We start from the raw sequence: 20,909 nt of genomic DNA on the forward strand, positions 1-20,909 counted from the left end.
TACTCCCCAGTAGATTGTTCATGAGATGCTCCCTTGAGCTCATTCAGAAAACTGTCGATCATTGGTTGATCAACTCTTTTCATTAGAGAAAGTCTAGATTCACCTGGGAGGAATTTACCAATTTAGATCATATTTACAGACAAATGTCTAATGGAAATGTATATATGCTTGACATGTTATGATGGCTTGGTAAATCATTTTGCATGTGAAGACGTATATGATGAACTATAGCCTAAATGTTTTGGGGAAAGAGACTATTTGATAGATTCCTATAACAAAGCATTTTGATTAGCATGACAAAAACAATTTATGATGTACGAAAAAACTGAGAATTGTACACAATCATTTGCATGGATGGACAAAAGCATTTGCAATGTGTTCAGTGCAATGAGAAACTGCCTTTTTCATCTGCACAAATGGCATGATGATGTGAAAACTGAACAAGAACTTTTGAGAATTTCAATTCTGATGTGAGAAATGTACCAAACCAATTGAGAAAAACTGTAATACAAATAATTATAACTACCTCAAAAGATTATTTCATTTAAAAATATGTATGATTCATTACATAATAAAGTAATTGTTGGGAACATTCAAATGTAATCCAGAGGAACCCCAGTGGCTATTTTCACGTGTGCACATGTTCTTACTAAAAGACTTCAAAGTAATGTGGAGACACATTTGCAATTACATTATTTGAAATGCAGGAGCTGCAAACTCTTTTACAACACTGTCTTTACTTTCTTGAGCATCTTAGTTGCCTCTGACATAATGTCCACACTTTTTCTTTCTGTGTGACATAGTACAGTGAGGAAAAAAAGCAGTTGTCCAACTGGACTTACTTACTCCAAAGAAAGCAGCTAAACGATGCTTCAAAAGAGTAATCAAATATTCTTCCAAATACAATTGAAACTGATATATTCAGATGAAGAAATGTTTTTTGTTCTGCATGTGTTTCATGGTAGGATCAATAAAATGTCATCCATTCCTCCATTTTCTGTACCTGCGTCACCCCCGGTCAGGGATGCGGAGGTGCTGGAGCCTTCCTCAGCTATCATCAAAGCGAGAGGTGAGGCACCCTGGACAGATCAGCAGTCCACTGCAGGGCGACTCAGAGAAAACTGATACTAAAAACCATCCACATGCGCTCATACCTACAAGCAATTTACCAGTTGCAAAGAGAGAACCAAGAGTTTATTTACGGAGGAAAACACACATGTACATCTTCATATATAAAACCATCTTGGGTAAGCTTCCTCCTTACCTTTGTAGTCTCATTTGTCGAGCCTCTAGCAGCTACAATACCAGATCCACTGGATGGCTACTTTTAAAAACTCCCAGAGCACTCACTGAATTAGGTGAGACTTCCTTTTCTCACTTTGCTCCATTGGCATGGAATGGTTTACAAGACCTCACCCACTTAAGCACCCTGGTTTCGCTTGGCGAATTTCAATCTTTTTTACGAAACAATTTACTTTTAGAATGTAGTTGTTGTCTGTAGAATGAATATACTGTTTGATGTGGTTTTTGAGTGATGTATGTTGTATTGTGTATTTTATTGCTGCTTTTGTCTTGGCCAGGTCTCCCTTGCAAAAGAGATCTTGTATCTCAATTGGACTTCCTGGTTAAACAAAGGTTAAATAAAAAAATAAAAAAATAAACACTCATACAGAGAAAAACACTGATCCTCCCTCAGCGCTAATTTTATTGCAAATTCAGAGTTTTGCTTTTCTTTTTGCAAAGAAGCTCATGGACACACAACCATTGAGGTGCTGCCAGTAAATAATGATTATAAAATCAAGTGAGTTCATGTGAAATGATCTTAAAGTGAGGATGCCAATAAAGAAAGATTAAAGGCACAGGTTTAAACCATATATATGTCTGATAAACCTTACATAATCAAATATTTGGGGTATACCTATAAGAGGCCAAATGATTAGCAAAAAAAAAGAGCAAAACAAAAACAATCAATTCTCACTCTAATATTCCAACAGTACACATAGTTTGGCATTAAGGCTCCCTCCCTATACAGAATACTGTACCCTCAGTATATTGGGGGTGATGCACAACAACTTAACCGTACTTTCCCGATCCTTGGAGCCTGTTGGATGCTGGATGTAGTGGGATTATTGAGCAGCAGCACTCTTGGCAGTTGTGTGTTGGTTGGCAAGGCAGAGCTGTCCACCCTCTGCTCCACAAACAGACAAATCAACCAGAGGTTTTAATTGGAACGAACCATCTAGAGGGGTGTGTGTGAACATAAAATGCCGCTGCCTTGTGCCAGCCAGAACTGGCTCCAGACTCGCCTCATTTATCACATCACTTAATCTTATTTACTTTAAAGTGGATCTTTGAAATGGCTTCTATAAGAAGTTGCAACATCAGTGCAGGAAGAGCCTATAATCCTTAAAGATGCCTTACAACATATTTGTTGTACTTACTTTAAGCATAGGTAGGAGGATGAACTCCAAAAAAATTAATCAATATGTGACATTAAAAGTGTTCAAGTTACTCTTATTTATTAATTATTTTTCTCATTCTGCACTCTAGGCTCTAGGCATACTAGGCTGCAGAGCCTAGTATGCTCTCTATGTGAAACACTCTCTTCCAGCTCTTGTTTCTTTCAGGCTAGCTTGCTCTGACTGGGCAGGTGATCGGGCAAAAATGAGATGAATCAAACAAATGCTCTCTCTGTGTTTGAAGGTGTGCCAAGCAAAGATGAAGTGCCCTGTTTTAAAAGCAAAGCCAGTGCACTCATGCTTTAAATCTCTTAAAGTAAGGCAAAGAAGGAATACTACTGTGGCAGGTAAAAGAGGGCAGACTGTATGTGGGAATATCGAAAACCTCACTCTTGTTCCCTGCTTGTTTGTGCTTGATTTGTGACTGTAGAGCTACCAAGTGAATATAGAGTAAACCTGACAGTAAAGCAGGGCCTGTGTTGAGGTGTAGTTATGGCCCATAGTCACACCTCAGTAATGGCAGTGCATAGTTTATCTCGCTCTTTGTCAGATTTATTTCTCACTGGTTACTTTTTGTGCAAAATTCAAAGATGAAGTCAGTGAAATCAAGTTTTTCTCTGTCCATCTGTTTTACATATATGTTGGGAAAATAACACCCAGAAGAAGGCATTATACAAAAATTTGATATACAAATGTGGGCAAGTCCTCTCAGAAACTAGAGCAGCAGTGCTTCTCAGGCTTACTTTGGGCTTTGTCTCTCTTTTGCATGTGTAACACCGTGCATGGAAGACAAGTCCAGATATCATGACATTGCTACAGTAAAAACAATAAGAAACAAATCTGTCTGGTTTGATATCCTTCCTAGCTGGTTGATATGAATACCAAATCATTAAAAAATAATAATAATAGTGAAACCTCCTGAATTTCTTCAATTTAATCAAGTAAAATAATGTTTACCCACAGAGGCTCACCCAAAGCATCACATGCCAAAAAGGGGACCTTCGCACTTAAACCTCAACCAATCAGGGCTAATTTGGCAGCATATAGTCATCCTACAACATACATGTTGTTAACAGTTTATTTGCCATGACTAGAAACCTGTTGTCCAGCCATTTTGATATTACACCTATCAATGTATACTGTATAAGAGAAAGCTTATTTGCATTTTATGTACTTTCATCACAGGTTTGTGAATTCAGTCTGTCCTCTCAGCAGCCCTTGGTGTCTTTGTCATGAAATGCTTGAGACCAACAAGGATGAGTTTGAGTTACTCCGTGGACAAAAGAAGGTGCATGAAGTGATGACTTGAGAGACCAAGAATACACACACACACACACACACACACACACACACACACACACACACACACACACACACACACACACACACACACACACACACACACACACACACACACACACACACACACACACACACACACACGAGTCTCTCGACAGAAACACTGACTTCAGGCCAAAAGAATGAAGTCTTATCACTGCAAAAACGTGAAATTCCTTGCTGGTCAATGAAAACAGTTGGTCCATGTTTTTGCGACTGGGTCTGTGTATAGTCAGCGTCTGTCTGCGTATGCAGCCACGCAGGATGTCAACCCATATCAGTGAAGTGGTCTCGTTTATAAGAACAACTAATGAAATCTTGTGTTTTTTTCCTCTCTTGCGCTCGTCTCTTGTGCTGACATTCATTTGTCCTTCCCTCACTAGCAACAGTCACAAGTCATCCTGCTTATTTATATCTTTCTGCAGTGTCACTCCCTCTCTAAAATCCACTCATTATCTAAAATTGGTGAAGACAGTTCAAGTATTTTCAAGAAACATGTTGCCAGAAATATAAATGTGTTTCTCATTGTCTTGTTGCAGCTATCGGCTAAACTCTTAATGCTCTTTGTTTGTTTTTTCATCTTTTATTTTTCTGGACTCCTTACCAGGTCATATTACACTGTGTAATTATTTATTTAACGAATAGTAATTCCAAATACAGAGGCAGTGTGTGAATAAATACATCTGTACTGCCTCCACAGGAGCTCATGGGCTGGGTAGCAGACAGTTATTGCGGGTCAAAAGCATGTTTATCAAAGCAAAGGTTTTGTCAGTTTGCTGGTCCAGAGAACTCGAGTGTACAGTTTATTAACTGTACCAGGGAGGAAAGAAGTCAGCAATGCTCTTAGACAATCAATTGTTGCTGCTCATTAATCTTAAAAGAGTTTTATGGCAATTTCTAAACAATTTTGTGTACATTACTCCATATTTAGATGATTATTTAGAAAAGAAAAGCAGTCAAGACATTTGTCCATCTTTTCAAGGGTGGATGTCCCAAGAAATTCACCAAAAAGTCAGACAGTGCATTGCACGGAGAAAAGTGAAAAGCAACATTGTAGAGAAGAGTAGGCCTAATTAGCAATGGCAGATGATAAAGTTACATAGATAACAATTCCTTCATCTAGCTGCTGCTAAAGGTGTTTTAACTAGCAACCAAATTATGTGGCGAAGATTTACAGACGCTGCTTCTGTCTTGGCATCGCATTGATTCAAACAGCTGCCACATGACTGCTGCAGCAGTTCCTGGAGGAGACCATGTTTGGGCTGTCAGACATCTGGCAGCTTACAGTCACCAGTGTACGGCCCATTTAGAAATCACCAACTGACCAAACATTTGTGTTTTTGTATGAAGAAGCTGGAGCACCGAGAGAAAATCCATGCAGGCACATGGAGAACATGCAAACTCCACTTAGAAGGTTTCCAACCACAAACTACCAAAACCACCGTCATCCAGCTGTTACAAAGCAAAAATATACTGTACATCTCAATCCTTAACCACAGGTCAGGCTCAAGACCTATCAAATATGGTGTCTCTTAGGCATCCGTTTATGGGAACAGTTTCTTTAATTTGTTTATCTATTTTATTTTATTCAATATTTTATAACTTTTTTGACAAGAAACAACACAAAATTGAGGCCAAACAGTCAACCACAAACATTATACCTAATGCCATGCTCGAGTAATACATATAAACGACAAGCAGAGAGAAAGTGAAATAAATGTATTTCAGGAAGAACAAGTGATACAATATAAACTATACACATACGTAGAAGCAGCATGAATGTAACTGAGTAACTGAGATCCAGTTAATGATATTCATCCACGCATTTCTATTGGGAGATTCTCCGTCAACGTAATAAAAAGCTGCTGTCAGCTAAATAATATGTGTAATTTATCCTTTGATGAGTAGATGATCTTTTCCAGGAGAATACATTTCTGAGACCCTTCTAAGAACCACAATCCAACAGTGGGCGATTGGATTTCCATTTAAGTCTTATACATTTTTTTGAATTATCCAACAAGACTTGTACAAGTTTGACGGTGTAATGATTTCAAATTTCAACTTTGAGAGGTTACTCAAAAAGCATATTACAGGATGCATTTAGAAAATCAGTGGATTTTGGATACAGCATCACAAACTCCCTGCCAAAAACTGCAGAGTTGATGCACTGCCAAGTGTAGTGAAAAAAGATGCCCTTTTCTGTGCCACATCTGAAGCAAAGAGGCAACAGGCTAGTCCTACAAGAATGCAGTTTAGACAGGGTAAGATAGATTTGGTGTAGGAAATTACATTGAATCAGCATGTATCTTAAATTCAGTATGCATATGATGCCTTTTTTGCACATTACCCAAATCATTTTCCCATCTAATTTTAGATTGTACAAATGGCTGAAAAGTTTCTTTCATTCAAGCATTTTGAATGCTTCCTTTCCGACTTATTATCCAGTGACATGCCATTTCTTTTTTATGTTTATACTGATAACGCACAGCTTTGATAACCTGTTAGATCCCTTGATATGCTAAGTCTGTCTTCAAAATGTTAAAAATGTACTAATATCAGATTCCCAACTTTTAAGTAAAAAAAAAATAAAAATATTAGAACGTTGCAGAACTTTGATTTCCTCAGATCTGGGATGCAAAAAATTGGAAAAAGTTCTGCTGGAGCATTATTTGCTCATTCATCTTTTCTTTAAGCTAAGAGGACAACATAACTGGTGAGAATATGTTGTTAACAGCAAAGCACAACAACAATTACAAAATAAAACAGTTTTGACTTCCCCTTTCCAAGCAAATACAGCATTTGTTTGAAGTTGAATTTGTGGGTGGCGATAAAGATGGGAAAGTCTGACAGTTCTTCTCTGCTGTGTCTGTAACTCTCATCCACCCAGTTTCTATACCTGCTTCATCCTGTTCAGGGTCACGGAGGAAGCTGCAAGCAATCCCATCTGTCAGGTCTGTAACAGTACCCTGCAAATCTGAGAGGCTCATTGAATAACACGTTCTCAGCCCCAGCCAATCCCACGGTTGACACAGGGCTGTTTTTGAGTTGGTGTTCACTTCACACATCCCAATATGCCCCAGGGTGCAGAATACAGATGCAGAGACAAAGTCCTGCTGGTAAAATCAATTTAAAATAGCACAAGGGACTTTATTAATGTTAACCTATAAGTTTCTACTTATTGGTTTCTATATATTCACTTGGTTTCAGGAAGCCTTGTCTCCTGCTCTCAGTGTTGTGCGTTCTCCTGCTAAGTCTGTTTGTTGAAATATCACCAGCTACAATAAGATACCTTCCATTTGTTTTGTCATAAGTTGAATCCCATCAACTTCATTTCTCGTGCGACTGAACATCTGCTTGTGCTAAGCCAGGTAGAAGAACAGGGCAAATATTGACTAAACATGTTCTCAACCCAACTCCCGCTCTGTTCTGGATTAGTTTCAGGTTGGATAATTGCACATCTTCATAAGTGCAGACTTAAACGTTTGCGTGTGTTTACAACTGTTGCCCCTGTTGCCATGAGGCTCTGTCACCTCCTCATCCTGGTTTACTACTCTCCCTCCTTCCACCATGGAAAGACTGATGACAATGTGGATCTATGAGTTATTATGTGCGACAATTTCTTTAAAGAAAGCCATAGCAGTACAGGAAACAAATCCAAATACCCTCCTCCTCACCTGATGAGGCCGCGCTTACTGTCCACGGAGGGATGGAGCAGTACGGAGGTGGGAATGCCGGGATGCAGGATGGACGGCTTGTTAAGAGGGCGGTGAGGTATTACTTTAAAAGGTTCTCTCCTCCCCCGTCGGAAGTCAGCGGGACAGCCAGTCGAGAGCTTTTCCAGAGGATGGGAAACCTGGAGGCTGGGATTACTGCTCATTTTGGGAAGGCACTTAGTGAAGCTGGAGCAGAGGCACCAGGCTGGAAACCTTAATGTCCACTCAGTAATTCAGCATTTAATCAGACATTTTTATATCTTATTAGACTTTTTTCATGTTTTCCCTAATTCTAACCTGACATGGTTGATATGTTTGGAAACTTTAGTTTCAATTCTAGTTTGGCACCTAATTTTGAGCTTTCAATGAGCGTCTCCTCTGTGGATGAGGGAGGTTTGAAAGACTCACTGGTGTTGCTTTCACTGGTCTAGGAGATCGTGCTTCAATCATATTTATGTTTCCTTTTTTTGGTTTCATGTGTTCTACGCAAGAAATAAACTTTTTGTTTGTTGTTTGAGCTCTTTAATCAATCATTTAGCTTGGCATTGCTTTGCAAAATAAATCTATCAGTAAAAGGACTTTAAAATAACCTTTTTTGCATACATGGGCGACACAGATTGTGTCAGTGTATTCAAGTCAAGATGTGTACTTGAAAAGCTAACTTGATTTGTTCTTAATTAAGCAAGTAACTGACTAGCAGCTGACTTGAAGTTTAACGTACAAAATTCGGCTCCAGTTGGTAATTTGTCAGAGCTTCATTCAAGGACTGACATTTGATTACACAATGTTTGTCCAACAAGGTCCATTCTGGAGGTCGACCGCTTTAATTCCAGCTGCATAACAATGTACAAATGGCCACTTTGATAAATATCTCAAATTGTGTAATTTCTCCACGTATCAAAAGTTATTCAAATTTACAAATGCATTAAAAGCCCTTGATGAAAGTGTCTGTGAGGGTGTGTGTGGGTTCTACCAGAGTAAATGCCAGTGTGTACTTTTGTGTAAAGTTGCTCTGCAGTGGGACAGTTACTCAGCCCTTGGATGAATGAGGTCTGTGGCGGAGTATTTTGTGTGTTTGTACGAGAGTGGACTGGAAGAGAGAGTGGAAGGGACAGAGAGGAGGAGCAGAGGGACGTTAGTGAGTGATTCTCCAGATGAGATCTAATATGTGATCCTAAAGAGACGTTTTCTCATGGGCTCACCCCATGAATACAAATTCATCACGCCACCCGCCCTGCATGGGAAGGACGGATGCACCTTGCTTCAACCCGGCATGAAGACGTACAGCCTGCTTTTTCCTTTTTTCTTTTTGTCTTTTACATCAACGTTTACTTCCATCCAATCACAAAACTCAACTGTGGTGACTTCATGGCAGCTCTCATGAGTCATCCATTCATACCTCTGTCTCGGGATTGAATCGGCCTGCTCTTATTAAGTGTCATGGGTATTTATAATGTCCAAGCAAGCATGTTGACTGAAAAGTAAAATGTTGCCAATGAAATGCAGCAGGTGAGTTTGGAAGACAGACAAAACTCTCTAGACTGCCTCAACCAAGATTGTTTGCATGTGTGTGGGTAATGTTTGGTTTCATTTTCACCGTGTCTGTGTTGCATTAGATCACCTGCGAACAGGTGTGTGTTTGTGCGTGTGAACGGGACGTAGATCAGAGTTTGCAAACGTACTGGGGGCCAGTCTTGGTGACATCACTACTTTAGGAGATCTGAGTGGCCAGGAAAGTCAATTAGAGTTGAACTAAGTTTACCAGCTGGACACTGTGTGTAAGAGGAAAAAGTGTGTAGAAGTGTGTGTCTGCAAGAGAGAGAGAGAGAGAGAGAGAGAGAGAGAGAGAGAGAGAGAGAGAGAGAGAGAGAGGAAAGTGGGAGGAGATACAAAAGGGAGGAACAGAGTGGAGAGGAAAGGAGAGAGATATAGTGAGGAGGTTGAGAAACAAGAGGGAGTTGTTGCCGGTGACACAGTTCAGACAGACACTCAACTCACTTCACACCTGCAGTTTCTACTGGCACGACCAGCTTGTTTCAAACAACCAGGGCTGGAAGCGCAGGCGAAAGAGAAAGAGAAAGGGTGGAGCTTACATTGAGAGGTCAAGCAGACAAAAGGGGGAGCCGGTGGATGTTTTTTAAGAGTTTGCTTATCTGACAGTGACAACAGGATGAGCAGCTGAGCGAGGGAGCAGGGAGGAAAAGAAAAAACATGGAGCAAGCAGCAGCGTTACCCGTAGTCACATAGGAGACATAGGAGAGAAATGCAAAGTCTGAGAGGAGAAACTCTGAGAGGAGTAAAAAAGAGACAGAGAAAGGTAAATAGTCCACCTTGTTCATTCTATCCAAAGGAGCAAGAGAACGAGCCACGGGATCGAAACACTGGAGCTCAAGGATAAACCATGGACTCTGCATACATCCCACCACACCTGGACGTGAGTACTACATCCCCAGCCCTCTCTAAGATGCGCACACACACACACACACACACATCAGACTGTCAAGCAGCGGGCCGCAGGAATTCTGCTGCTGAAACCATTAGTCACTCTGGGGACAGCACGCACATACGTGCGCTGCTGGCAGGTTGTGTTGCTCAATCAAAATCTCTTTCAGTAAGCAGCATGTCTGAGAATAATGTGCCCATTATGAGTTCAAAGAGCCCAACACACCACTGCTTCGGCGTACGCAGCATGAACCGGCCCCCAGGAGTTAACATATAGGAGCTTTAATGTGAAAAGCAGAGGTGTGTTTTTGTTCTGTGTTTCACATGGGTTCAGCTGTCAGACGTATGAGAGAAGTCTCCGAGCTTTCAGCAGTTGTGGCTTCCACATTCAGCATTTCAACTGAAGCCGGCGGAGGCCGGTTGTGCCTCAGCGGGCTTCCTGTAAACCACAATGCACTTGTGGCTTACTGAGCCCTCTGAGCATCTTGTGCTGAACAGAAGAGCCACATGAGGATGAAACTTTGACGCTCTTGTCATACCCACTTACATGAAACTGAAGCCAAAGCGCTTTGTTTCAGCGTCTCTGAGTGAGTTTGTGTGGATGTGCTGCCTGATGAGTCAGGTTGATCCCAGATTCACCAGGTCCAGTCAGCTTTTATTCAGATCTGTCATGTTTTCATCCCACCCTGCTCCTCCACAGGTACACATATCCGCATGCATGTTCACTTTTCCTGGCTGTTAGAGTGCGTCGTCCACGCTCGCCTCATGAACATGTGTGACTGCATGTGTTTGCACACGCAGAGCCGCTGCTAAACTACCCAACTGGTTTCAATTAGACTGTCGTACTAAAAGAATCACATAAAATCTCCCAGTGGCCCACCTGAAATATTCTCCTACTGATTTCATGTGTCACATCCCAGGAAGAGAGACATTTTCACTCATACATATTAGCTCTGCAGCTCAAACTCATGCATTATTGACAATTTAAGGGCGATACGGTGCAGTTGTTACCTCAGTTATATCGTCCATTGGCTGTGGACAAACGGCTCTGGTGACTACAGATGTATCCTGAAGCCTTCACAGGTGTGTATGTGCAACAATGAACACCGTACGTTGACTCGTGAGGCTGACATAATATTTTATTATCCCGCCAAGTATTTGTTCAGAGAGCAAAAATGAACCCTGTGGCATGTACGCTGCGCATATCGGGTTCTGAAAGAATGGGACGGCTGCACAGATAAGTGAGAGCTGGGAGAAGGCGGAGGGGGGGAATCAGGGAGAGTGAAAGGAGGAATTTGGGAAAAGAAACACGGGAAGAACAACAGGAAGGGAAAGTTTAGGGACCAGGCGTAACATGAAGACAGCGGCGGTGGATAAATCAGCCAGAGGCGGTGACACTCCAGCCCCCCGGCCCGGCAACAGTCTGCCGCACTCTTCCGCAAAAACACCATTCATTAAAGACCTAGGAAAAAGAGAGCCACATTAAATGGGGGTTGAAGGGAAAACGGTGTGATAGCGTAATGAGAAAGTGATGGAGAAAAGAACAAAAACAAATATTCCTTACTTGGAAGAAGAAGAGGAAAACAAAGAGGCGCTTTTACAGAGGGGAACGCTATTGCAATTAAAGAACGTTAATAATGAGAAACGAGCGCATGTACAGATATGCGTATGGCAGCAAGGAGGACAAAGCAACAGGACAAAGTTCGAGGAATGCAAAGAGGAAGGAGGAAGGGGAAAGGGAGCAGAGTTTGAAATAAACAGATAAAAAGAGAGACAGACGTCAGAGGTTAGAGGTTTTAATCAGCGAGTTCAGAAAGGCACACGGCAAGGCAGCAACGCCACTCGTCTGCCGCGCGACAGGGTCACACTGCTGTCTTCCTCAGAGGTCAGGCCAGATCTAATATGTCTAATAGACTGAGTTGCACGCTAGCGTACCGGGAAGGGATGCACAAATACTGCACCCAGACCTTCATACATTCGCCTCAACCTTATCTATGACCAAATTATACACATGATCCTCCCAAAGCCTTCAATATTTCATGTTCGAGCTCCACTCACGCCAGACAGGAAACGAATAAAAAAAAAGATAGATAAAAGGAGGAACTGTGTGGGCGTTATCATAAAAATGTCAGTTTTTCTGGCCAAGTGGAATGAATTGACATCAGAGTGGGAGGGACCCTCATTTAAATGACACATAAACCAGCTCTGCAACCAGAACTCAGAGGGACAGAAGGGTGGTTGCACCGTACATGCCAACTTGTTGAAGGGCAAGCTGCCCACCTTCCCTCTTTTCCTCTGTTTCTCTGCCTCATGCAGGCTGCAACACACCCTTCAGTGTGACGGCCGAACCTTTGTACCTCAGAATCGCCTGGGCTGTTTTGTAGGTGAGGAAAGTACAGGAGAGAGGTGGTGTTGTTGTGCTTAATCTGCTTTACAAGCTCCACAGTATATGGGAGAGGCCGTGCAGCACAGCGTCTCATCTGTAATTGTCCTCTGCTGCGCTGCCTCAGGTGAAACACTCCTGGGTGGGGACGCAGGAGTTTAATGGATAGCTCGCGACAATCCCACGCTTGGAATTGGCTGGATTTCCCAGGCCTGACCTTTAAACCGCATACCACAATAACCACACACATTCACACGACCGAACACGCATAAAAATATACACGCCTTCACACCTGTGACCTCTCTTAAACCCCTTTTGTGGCAGCGTAGCAAGATTAGCTGTCATTACAGCGTCATTATGTGTTCACTCAGCCATAAACAGCACTGTTATCGCTCCTTAGAGGCCTTAATTGATTATCTGTCCCTTACAGAGATAAGATAAAGAGATAGAGGCGAGAAAGACAGTGATACAGCTATCTTACGAGAAAAGAGATTACATCAATCTTGAACTGCTTCCACAGGCAGCTGAGAAGGTGGCTTTTCTATCAAGATGGGAGAGTACATTTTTATTTTCTGCTGTTTATTTATGGTTCAGATAGTTTTTTTTTCCTTTCTTCTCTCAAAGTTTCACACCTTTGCACTAACCCTTTAACATCTAACCTCGACCCTTTCAGGAGGGTTCTTACCTCGCTAGCTTGTAATTATTCCCTCAGTTATTTACACCTTCACTACAAAAACAGAGGATTCTTTTCTTGACCCGGGTCTGTGATCAAGCAGTTCCCACAATCAGAATCGTCACGGAGGGAGATGATCCCTTGCCTTTAGCTGAAAGGCGAATAACAATCAGCTAAGTCAAGATGAGCTGAAAGAGCAACAGTGGTACGATGTCAGATCCAAAAGTCAATGCAGATCCAGGTTCAAATGAAAATGATTTTGTTTTTAACCATTTAAACATCTTTATTAAGTGAATGAAGATATTTCTGTGGTGAGGAGGGGCCATCATAAACAACACAATTCTAAACATTTCTGTATTGGTGGAAATAATCTTTACTTTGGAGAAAACGGTGGAAATAATCAGTAGATAATCAAGTTCATGTTAAACTTATAAACAAGACATGGCAATGGATATTTAAACATATCTTTATGTAGACCAGCACTCCTAAGGACGGATGGGTTCCCCGCCGGTTTTTCCACAGAAACCTCTGGAACAAGCCTCCCCATCTCTTGTGCAGTCTTTACTGTCATTACTTTAAAAAAATAATATCTTATATCAAATTGGATATATTGTTAGGTTACAGTTTTACCTAATGAAATCAAATTACGTTTAGTTTTGTTTTTTGGGGGTGGGGTATCTGCTGTTTTGGAGCCCCGTTCTCCTCTTCTGTGAAGAAATATTTGTACTCAAAAATTGAAAAAATGTGCAAGTTTTTACCAAGAACTGAAGGGAACATAAGGGTCTTCCCCACTTTACCAAAGGCCACTGCCACAACTGTGGGACTGGAGTAAACCAAATACCTTCCTGACAAGAATCTGAAAAGAAACAGCACAAGAGTTCAGATTTTTTAAATTGTTTTGGTTTGTGGTAAAATTACATTTGAATAGTGATTATTAACTAACTTTAAAAGTAACTGAGAAACAGATAACTTCACTTGCAAACTTCTGTCATTAGTCATTAAATAAAATGTATTTTGAGTACTAAAATGATTCACACTGAAACCTGTCAGTGTGTTGGTACCTCATTCTAGTCTCTACAGGAAATTATATAATAATGTGTCAGACTGTCAGTGTCAACTTTACTGACACTGTCAAACTTTGACTCATGATTTAAGATTAGATCTGAACAAAGTCACTTTTAATTGATGGCAACATACTGTATATCACTAAATAACATCTGGGCATAGCCGGGATTTCCATACAATTCAAGACTGACTTCTCTTTTCTTTAATCTGAAGCAAGGCTTCTCAGTTTCCCCCTGATAATGTATGTTTCTATCTTTGTTTTCATTCTCATAAAGGTGCATCTACATGCTGCTAGTAGAAAAATCAATGTGCAATAATTATTATTTCTTTTATCAATTTAATACAAATGACCTAACACTAAAGCAGCAACATGAAAGTGCATTTCATCCAAGGCTGGCTGGCTGGCTGGGAAAGATTTGAAGAACAGATTTTGTCTTTGCCCACCATGAATGTGTCTGGCAAGTTTAATGAAATTCAGTTTTGTCATTCTATCATAATCTTGCAGATTATACCAGATTATTTGCTTTTTGTCCATTCTCGAAATATAAAGCAGTCTTCTCATTTCAAAGAAATCCTGGACCGGACTCTACTATGAAACCGTCTGCCTTCAAAATGTAACATGTTTTTTTACATGCTATTAGATCAATTCGGTGCCTAAGAATTCAGATCATTAAGTACCTCTTTCTATATTCTGTACACGTAAAAAAAAAAAAAAAGGCGTAATCAGACTAAGCTGTGGAAATCAACTGAATGTTTTAGTACCTTGAATCTCTGTTGATTTGAAGAAGAGAAAGGAGACAAACATTTGGTCTTCTGTCCTCATGGCAAGCCTCTACAACTCCTACATGTCACTGGAGTCCACAACCAGGGTGGTCCGCTGGAAATGTTGGTGCACAAGACCCCGATACCTTTCACTAAAAAACACAAAACACGTTCAGAGTACAGCTAGAGGCTAGTCAATTACTCCTGTTTAGACGCCCAGTGAGATATACAGGTCTTTCGGGTACAAAGCTGTCCATAAATTAGCTAAGAAAAAACAAATAACCACTGTTTCAACCACCAGGAATAACCAGCAAACAACTTTGTAATGTAAAGTGAACTGTAAATTTCTTAAACATATGCCACATGATGGTAGAACGCTAATGAGAAATTAGTGTGTCCAGGAAGGAGAAGACATGTGTGTGATATACAGTTCAAGAGCGTCTCATAGGGGATATCTCTTTTGCAGATTCCTCAATACTCAATACTATATATCGTGATACTATGTCACATGATTTACTTTACCATTATATGAATAAATTGCATGTGAACCTCTATATTTAAAATGCAAAGACTAAAGGAGATCAACCTATATGTGCCATCACAGATTGTTTTTCCCTTGATGTTTAGATGGCTTCTGATTTTTGTCCATCCTTTCTTTCTTCTGCTCTTCTTTTCTTCACCACATCCTCTCTCCAGGTCCATCATGCTCCCTGCTAACCTCCTGCTCCTCATGTTCTTGCTGCTACCTCAAGCCTCGTTTGGTCGCCAAGGTGGAAACACCAGCGAGACTGATCATGGCAAGGTGTCCCCAGCACCTTCCCCCTCCTCACCCACCCCGTCCCTCCTGGATCCCAGTCTGGCTCAGAGCATCCAGACCCTCCTCTTGAGCCGGCTGGGCCTGCAGTCTCGGCCCGACCCAAGGCCTGGGGTGCCGGTGCCAAAGTATCTCCTCGATCTTTACCGCTTTCATCAGCAGCAGTACCATCTAGTGGAAGACCTCTCATTTAGTTTCCCAAGCCAGCACATTCACCAGGCCAACACTGTACGCAGCTTTCACCACAGCGGTAAGCTTACCAACACATCATGACGGTCCTCCTATTGGAAAATATAATAACTACTGAAACACTGCTGCTTTGAAGAACAAAGTCTTTGCAGGACCTTTCTCCTCCATTTTGTCTTATGGCCACCATTGGTGACTCCTTTGGGGGTAAAAAGAAATCTAAGATCAAAATAATTGTATACTGCAGAAATAACGCGTAGCCTACAGATTTTTCCTTAATTATTACTGCATGTTTTCAAGCATTAAACTATGGTCCTATTTAAAGTATGTTGACAAGCCAGTTTATGCTCGGGTGGGGATGCAGCCATTTGTCATGTAGAGTGTCTGGGTAAAACATGTTTAGATACACATGCTCCACAAAGGACTTTGGGCTTGAATGAGGATTATTTGTACTTCACATCTTGCTACTGAAGAATGCAGCATAAGAGGACAGAGAAGAAGAACCAAATAAATGTGCCTTGCGGTGGTAGTGATTAAGATTAAAAGAAAAAACCCAGACAGTTTCATCGGCCTTATACACCTACAAGGCCCGAGCCTACTCGTCGTCCATCTATTGCTTTTTCTGTAATCTCCATCTTCATCATATGTACTTGTAGAAAAATGTTTCTGGTCCAAATGGTTCAAATAGTTGTGTTCACACGATTTATAAATCCTGATGAGCAAATGCCCCCTGCCAGGTAGTTCCTCTAGGCCGATCTGAGTACCTCTCCTACTACAGGAATGTTTCCCGCCCCACAAAGGTTCCTGAAAGCCCCTTTTACCATTCCTGGTTATGTCGACATGCATCAACGCCCTGGAAAAACTACCCCCGCTAATAGAGACATTCCTATACTATAGCACATAACATTCAGTCCTGTAGTCTTACCTTTACTCTTGCCTGAATTTAAGTTTAAAGTCTTTTTCTAAGGATTGATTATACATCTAATCAATAAAAAGACTTATACTCTGAGACAAAAGAAGTCAGATAAAAAATGGCCCTTGATGTACTTGCACTAATGGTTTGATCTTGAGGACTGGTTACATATCAGATTATGATAGTTTGAAGCAGTGAGACTGTCATTGGTGAAGAAGAAGAAGAAATGTTTAGCTATGGTGTCGACTGCTTTAATAAGTCTTTAAAAAGACTATATATAGTCTATAAAGACTATAAAAACCCCATACCGAAATGTTACTGGCAGTAATGTCACATCATGCATTTTCTGTGCTACAATGAAGGTCAAATCTCCAAAATAGCAAGCATTAATGAAAATTTGTTTTTGAGTGTTGGGAACTTGCAAATGTCCGATGTTTGCTGCCAAGGAAAGCTAAAGATTAAACCACACTAAACTTCTGTATTCCCTGTCTCTCTTCTTCTCAGAGCCCCTTGAAGACCATCCCAAAGCAAAGGATAACACAAGAGTGCACATCTCCTTCAATATCTCCTCCATCCCTCAGGATGAGACGTTGCTCTCTGCTGAGCTTCGACTCCTCCGCAGTGACAGAGCTTCCCTGGGCCCTGGACCCCACAGACTGAACCTATACCTCTCTAAACAACAAGAGGATCCTGAGCCTACTCTTCTAGAGACACGATTACTTAACAATGGCCTCCACAAGCAGAAACCAAGTGGTTTCTGGGAGGCATTTAGCTTAAGTGCAGAGCTCCTTCACAAGACCCATGCTGAGAGCGGCCGCCTGGACTTCCTCCTGGAGGTCAAACCTGAGAACAACAACACCTCTCTCCCTGAAAAGAGCGTCTCCTCCGCTGCAGTTGAAGATAAGATAGGGAAACAAAAAGAGGGACACCTAAGGGTTTGCAGGTCCCTGGGGCAGGACGATCACAGCTGGGCGCAAGAGAGACCCCTCTTGGTGACTTACAGTCACGATGGCCGTGGAGAACCTTTAATCAAACATACCAGGAAAACCTCTGGAAATGGCCAAAGAATGAGAGGGAGAAAAGGATCAAAAACAAGGGCCAGAAGTAGCAGCAAGAGCCACAACAGAGACCAAGGCTTGGGGAGGGCCAAAAAAATAGGGTATGCAATGCAGGGCTGGGGGGGTGATAAAGGAAGGGTCAGCTGGAGTGACCGTGGAAGGGTGAAAAGAAATGGTGGTCATTCTGCAAAACTGAAGCGCCTCTCCCGTGGCAGGTGCCGTCGTCATCCTCTGTACGTAGATTTCAAAGATGTAGGGTGGCACAAGTGGATCATCGCTCCCAGCGGCTACGACGCCTTCTTTTGCCTGGGAGAGTGCCGTTACCCTTTGGCTGACCACATGAATGCCTCCAGCCATGCCGTGGTTCAAACTATGGTAAACTCTGTGAATGCAGCTGTGCCCCGGGCCTGCTGCGTCCCCACCTCCCTCAGCCCCATCGCCCTACTCTACCTTGACCCTCAGGACCGAGTTGTGCTGAAGAACTATCAGGATATGGTGGTGGAGAGCTGTGGTTGCTGGTAGAGGGTCGGACAGCTCAAAGACAGAGACACTCCTGCACAAGCAGAAGAACGGCATGGGAATATAAATGAACAGGCGCATGAAATGACAAATGGAAAGAAGACTCTAGCAGCCAGAAAAAACTGCAAGCAGAGATTGATCGAGGCAAATGTAGCAGCATAAGAAATATGTGTGCAGAGGAAGGAGATAAGGGAGTGGATAAAGCAGCTAATTCATCATTATCAGGAGTAAGTGGCCAAACACAGAAAAAAATGAAAGTGCAACAGAAACAAAGACTGTCACTGAACAGGAAAAATGACTAGACATCAGGGCAGAGAAAGATGCAAAAGCAGAAATATCCTTGACAAAAGTAAACTGCCAGGAATAGCTTTCTTTCTCCCATTTGCTGATGAAGCAGCTGTGTATATCATCAATTTACAATCTGCTTGTTCTGTTATGTTGGAAAAAGAGGGCGAGCATTCCCATCAAGCTCATCAAGCTCTGACGAAGTTATCTTACAGGCAAATGGAGTTCACTTTTGTAGAAAGCAAAAAAAGTGGTAAACCGTCAAAGTAGTCGTCTATAAATACACGTTAAACTCTGCTGACTTGGAGTTTAATCTGCATCTTTCTGGTGGACTTACTGATTGATGGCGACGACCGGCATGGGCATCGAAACTTTGTGTGACGGTATCGTTTCTGCAGTATTTGAACCAAGAGAAGAGTTAATCTGTTTTATGGAAGTTAATTTAAAAGCAGATTGTCTCGTACAAGCGACCACTACATTGCAAGCTATTTAAAACAATAATGCTGAGGAATTATTATGCTATTATTTGAATGTACTACTATCATTATTATTTAAGAAAGAGACTTTTTGTAAATTTCTTTTGCAGATATGAAGTAAATTCATGTAACAGTTGTGATTATACATAATCCCACTGAATTCTAACTTAAAAGACACATTATGTATTTAAAAAAACAGCATTGTGGTGTATTTAATCTTAAAAAATATTTAAGATACCTGAACTCATCAGAGCAAACGGAAAGGCTGCTGTCCACGAGAAATAAGTTAAGATAGCTTTACATCCATGCAAATGTTCAGTGTATTGAATACAGTCTGTGTTACTTCCTATCTTATCACTTCACACATTTTGGTGTACAACATACAATAGCAGGTGTAACTGTGGTATTACCTCTAGAAGCTCAACTAACACATCAATTGAAGGCTCGGTGTATTGTAGCTGCTGAAGTGTGTAACAACAAGTGTCTTTGCTGTAGTTGTGTCTGCACAAATCAAGAAAAAAAAAAGACAGACTGATATAATAACTGGGGACCTCAGTGCCTTTCAAACCGGGGCGTTAAAAGTGTTCTCTGCTGAGCTTTGTAAGCGTTTTCAGTGTTGCATTTTTGTCTCTAAATAGAAACATTTAAGCAAAAGCTTGTTAAATGTTTGACAGTATACCTCTAATAAACAGAGCAAACAGCAAAACTGACATTGAATTTTTCTTTTTTTCCATCAACCACTTGATTTTCTGGCACCGAAATGTGTAAAAAGCACTTAAAAAGATGTTTTTCTTCTTCTTGGTATAAACTGATTCATACCATGTTCAGGAGGACAAAGGAGAACAAAGGTTCCACATAAAGCGAAGCAGGTTTGGGTTTACAGTACTACAGCTGAGGAAATAACCTCAAATTCTTACAGTACATTGAAACAGTTATGAGTTTGAGGGTCAAATTCAAACAAACCTGTGTGAACCGCTGCATCACCTTATCGTACTACCACCCATAAACACCACACAGACACGTCTCATCCCAGATGTGAAAAGAAAAATCTTAAAAGTAATAAAGTAATAATTAAAGGTAAAATTAAACGTAGAGATTTCATGCTAGCTTGCTTTAGTTTTATTTTGAACCTAGTAGCTAGCTACATTTAAGTTCATGGTTGAAACTTTATCAACATTTAAGTTACAATATATTATTTTTATGGTATATATATATATATATATATATATATACATACATACATACATACATACATACATACATACATACATACATACATACATACATACATACATACATACATACATACATACATACATACATACATACATACATACATACATACATACATACATACATACATCATACCATGCTGGTTAAGAATTGTCATACACTGTTTGTACAGTGTACCATATTTTAATTGCAAATTCTGTTGTGTCTCTGATGCAATGATAATAGAGTATTATCTTATCTTATCTCAACAGATCCTTTGGGTACATCATGAGGTGGTTTATTTAAAAAAAAATATATTTTTTGGATTGGGCTCATTTCACACGTATTCCACCAGACTGCATTAGATTAGTATCTGGGGAGTCTGGAGACAGGTTAACCCCCTCAGACACGTTGTTGTTTTCTTTGAGCCCTTCCTAAGCCGTTTCTGTGGTGCATGGAGGACGATGTTCCCATGTAAGGGTACCACATGAGGCTGGAGAGCCCTGGCCCAATTTCACCTCTGACCATAACTGCACTTCATAACAACAGAACCCAGGAAGTACTTCAGCTCCAACCCAAACCATTGATTTTTAAGTTCTAGCCCAAAATAA

General features: G+C 41.0%; 1 protein-coding gene across 1 annotated transcript; it reads left to right on the plus strand.

Moving 5' to 3' along the window:
* The first annotated feature begins 9,441 nt into the window (after positions 1 to 9,441).
* Positions 9,442 to 19,796, plus strand: bmp16 (bone morphogenetic protein 16). Its single transcript, XM_061719397.1, has 3 exons — positions 9,442 to 9,944; positions 15,532 to 15,899; positions 17,253 to 19,796. Exons 2-3 carry the CDS (start codon positions 15,539 to 15,541, stop codon positions 18,326 to 18,328), a joined length of 1,437 nt encoding a protein of 478 aa, XP_061575381.1. The 5' UTR covers positions 9,442 to 9,944; positions 15,532 to 15,538; the 3' UTR covers positions 18,329 to 19,796.
* Positions 19,797 to 20,909: the final 1,113 nt, after the last annotated feature.

Source organism: Cololabis saira, chromosome 4, assembly GCF_033807715.1.
Source record: "Cololabis saira isolate AMF1-May2022 chromosome 4, fColSai1.1, whole genome shotgun sequence".
NCBI classification, from domain to species: Eukaryota; Metazoa; Chordata; class Actinopteri; order Beloniformes; family Belonidae; genus Cololabis; species Cololabis saira.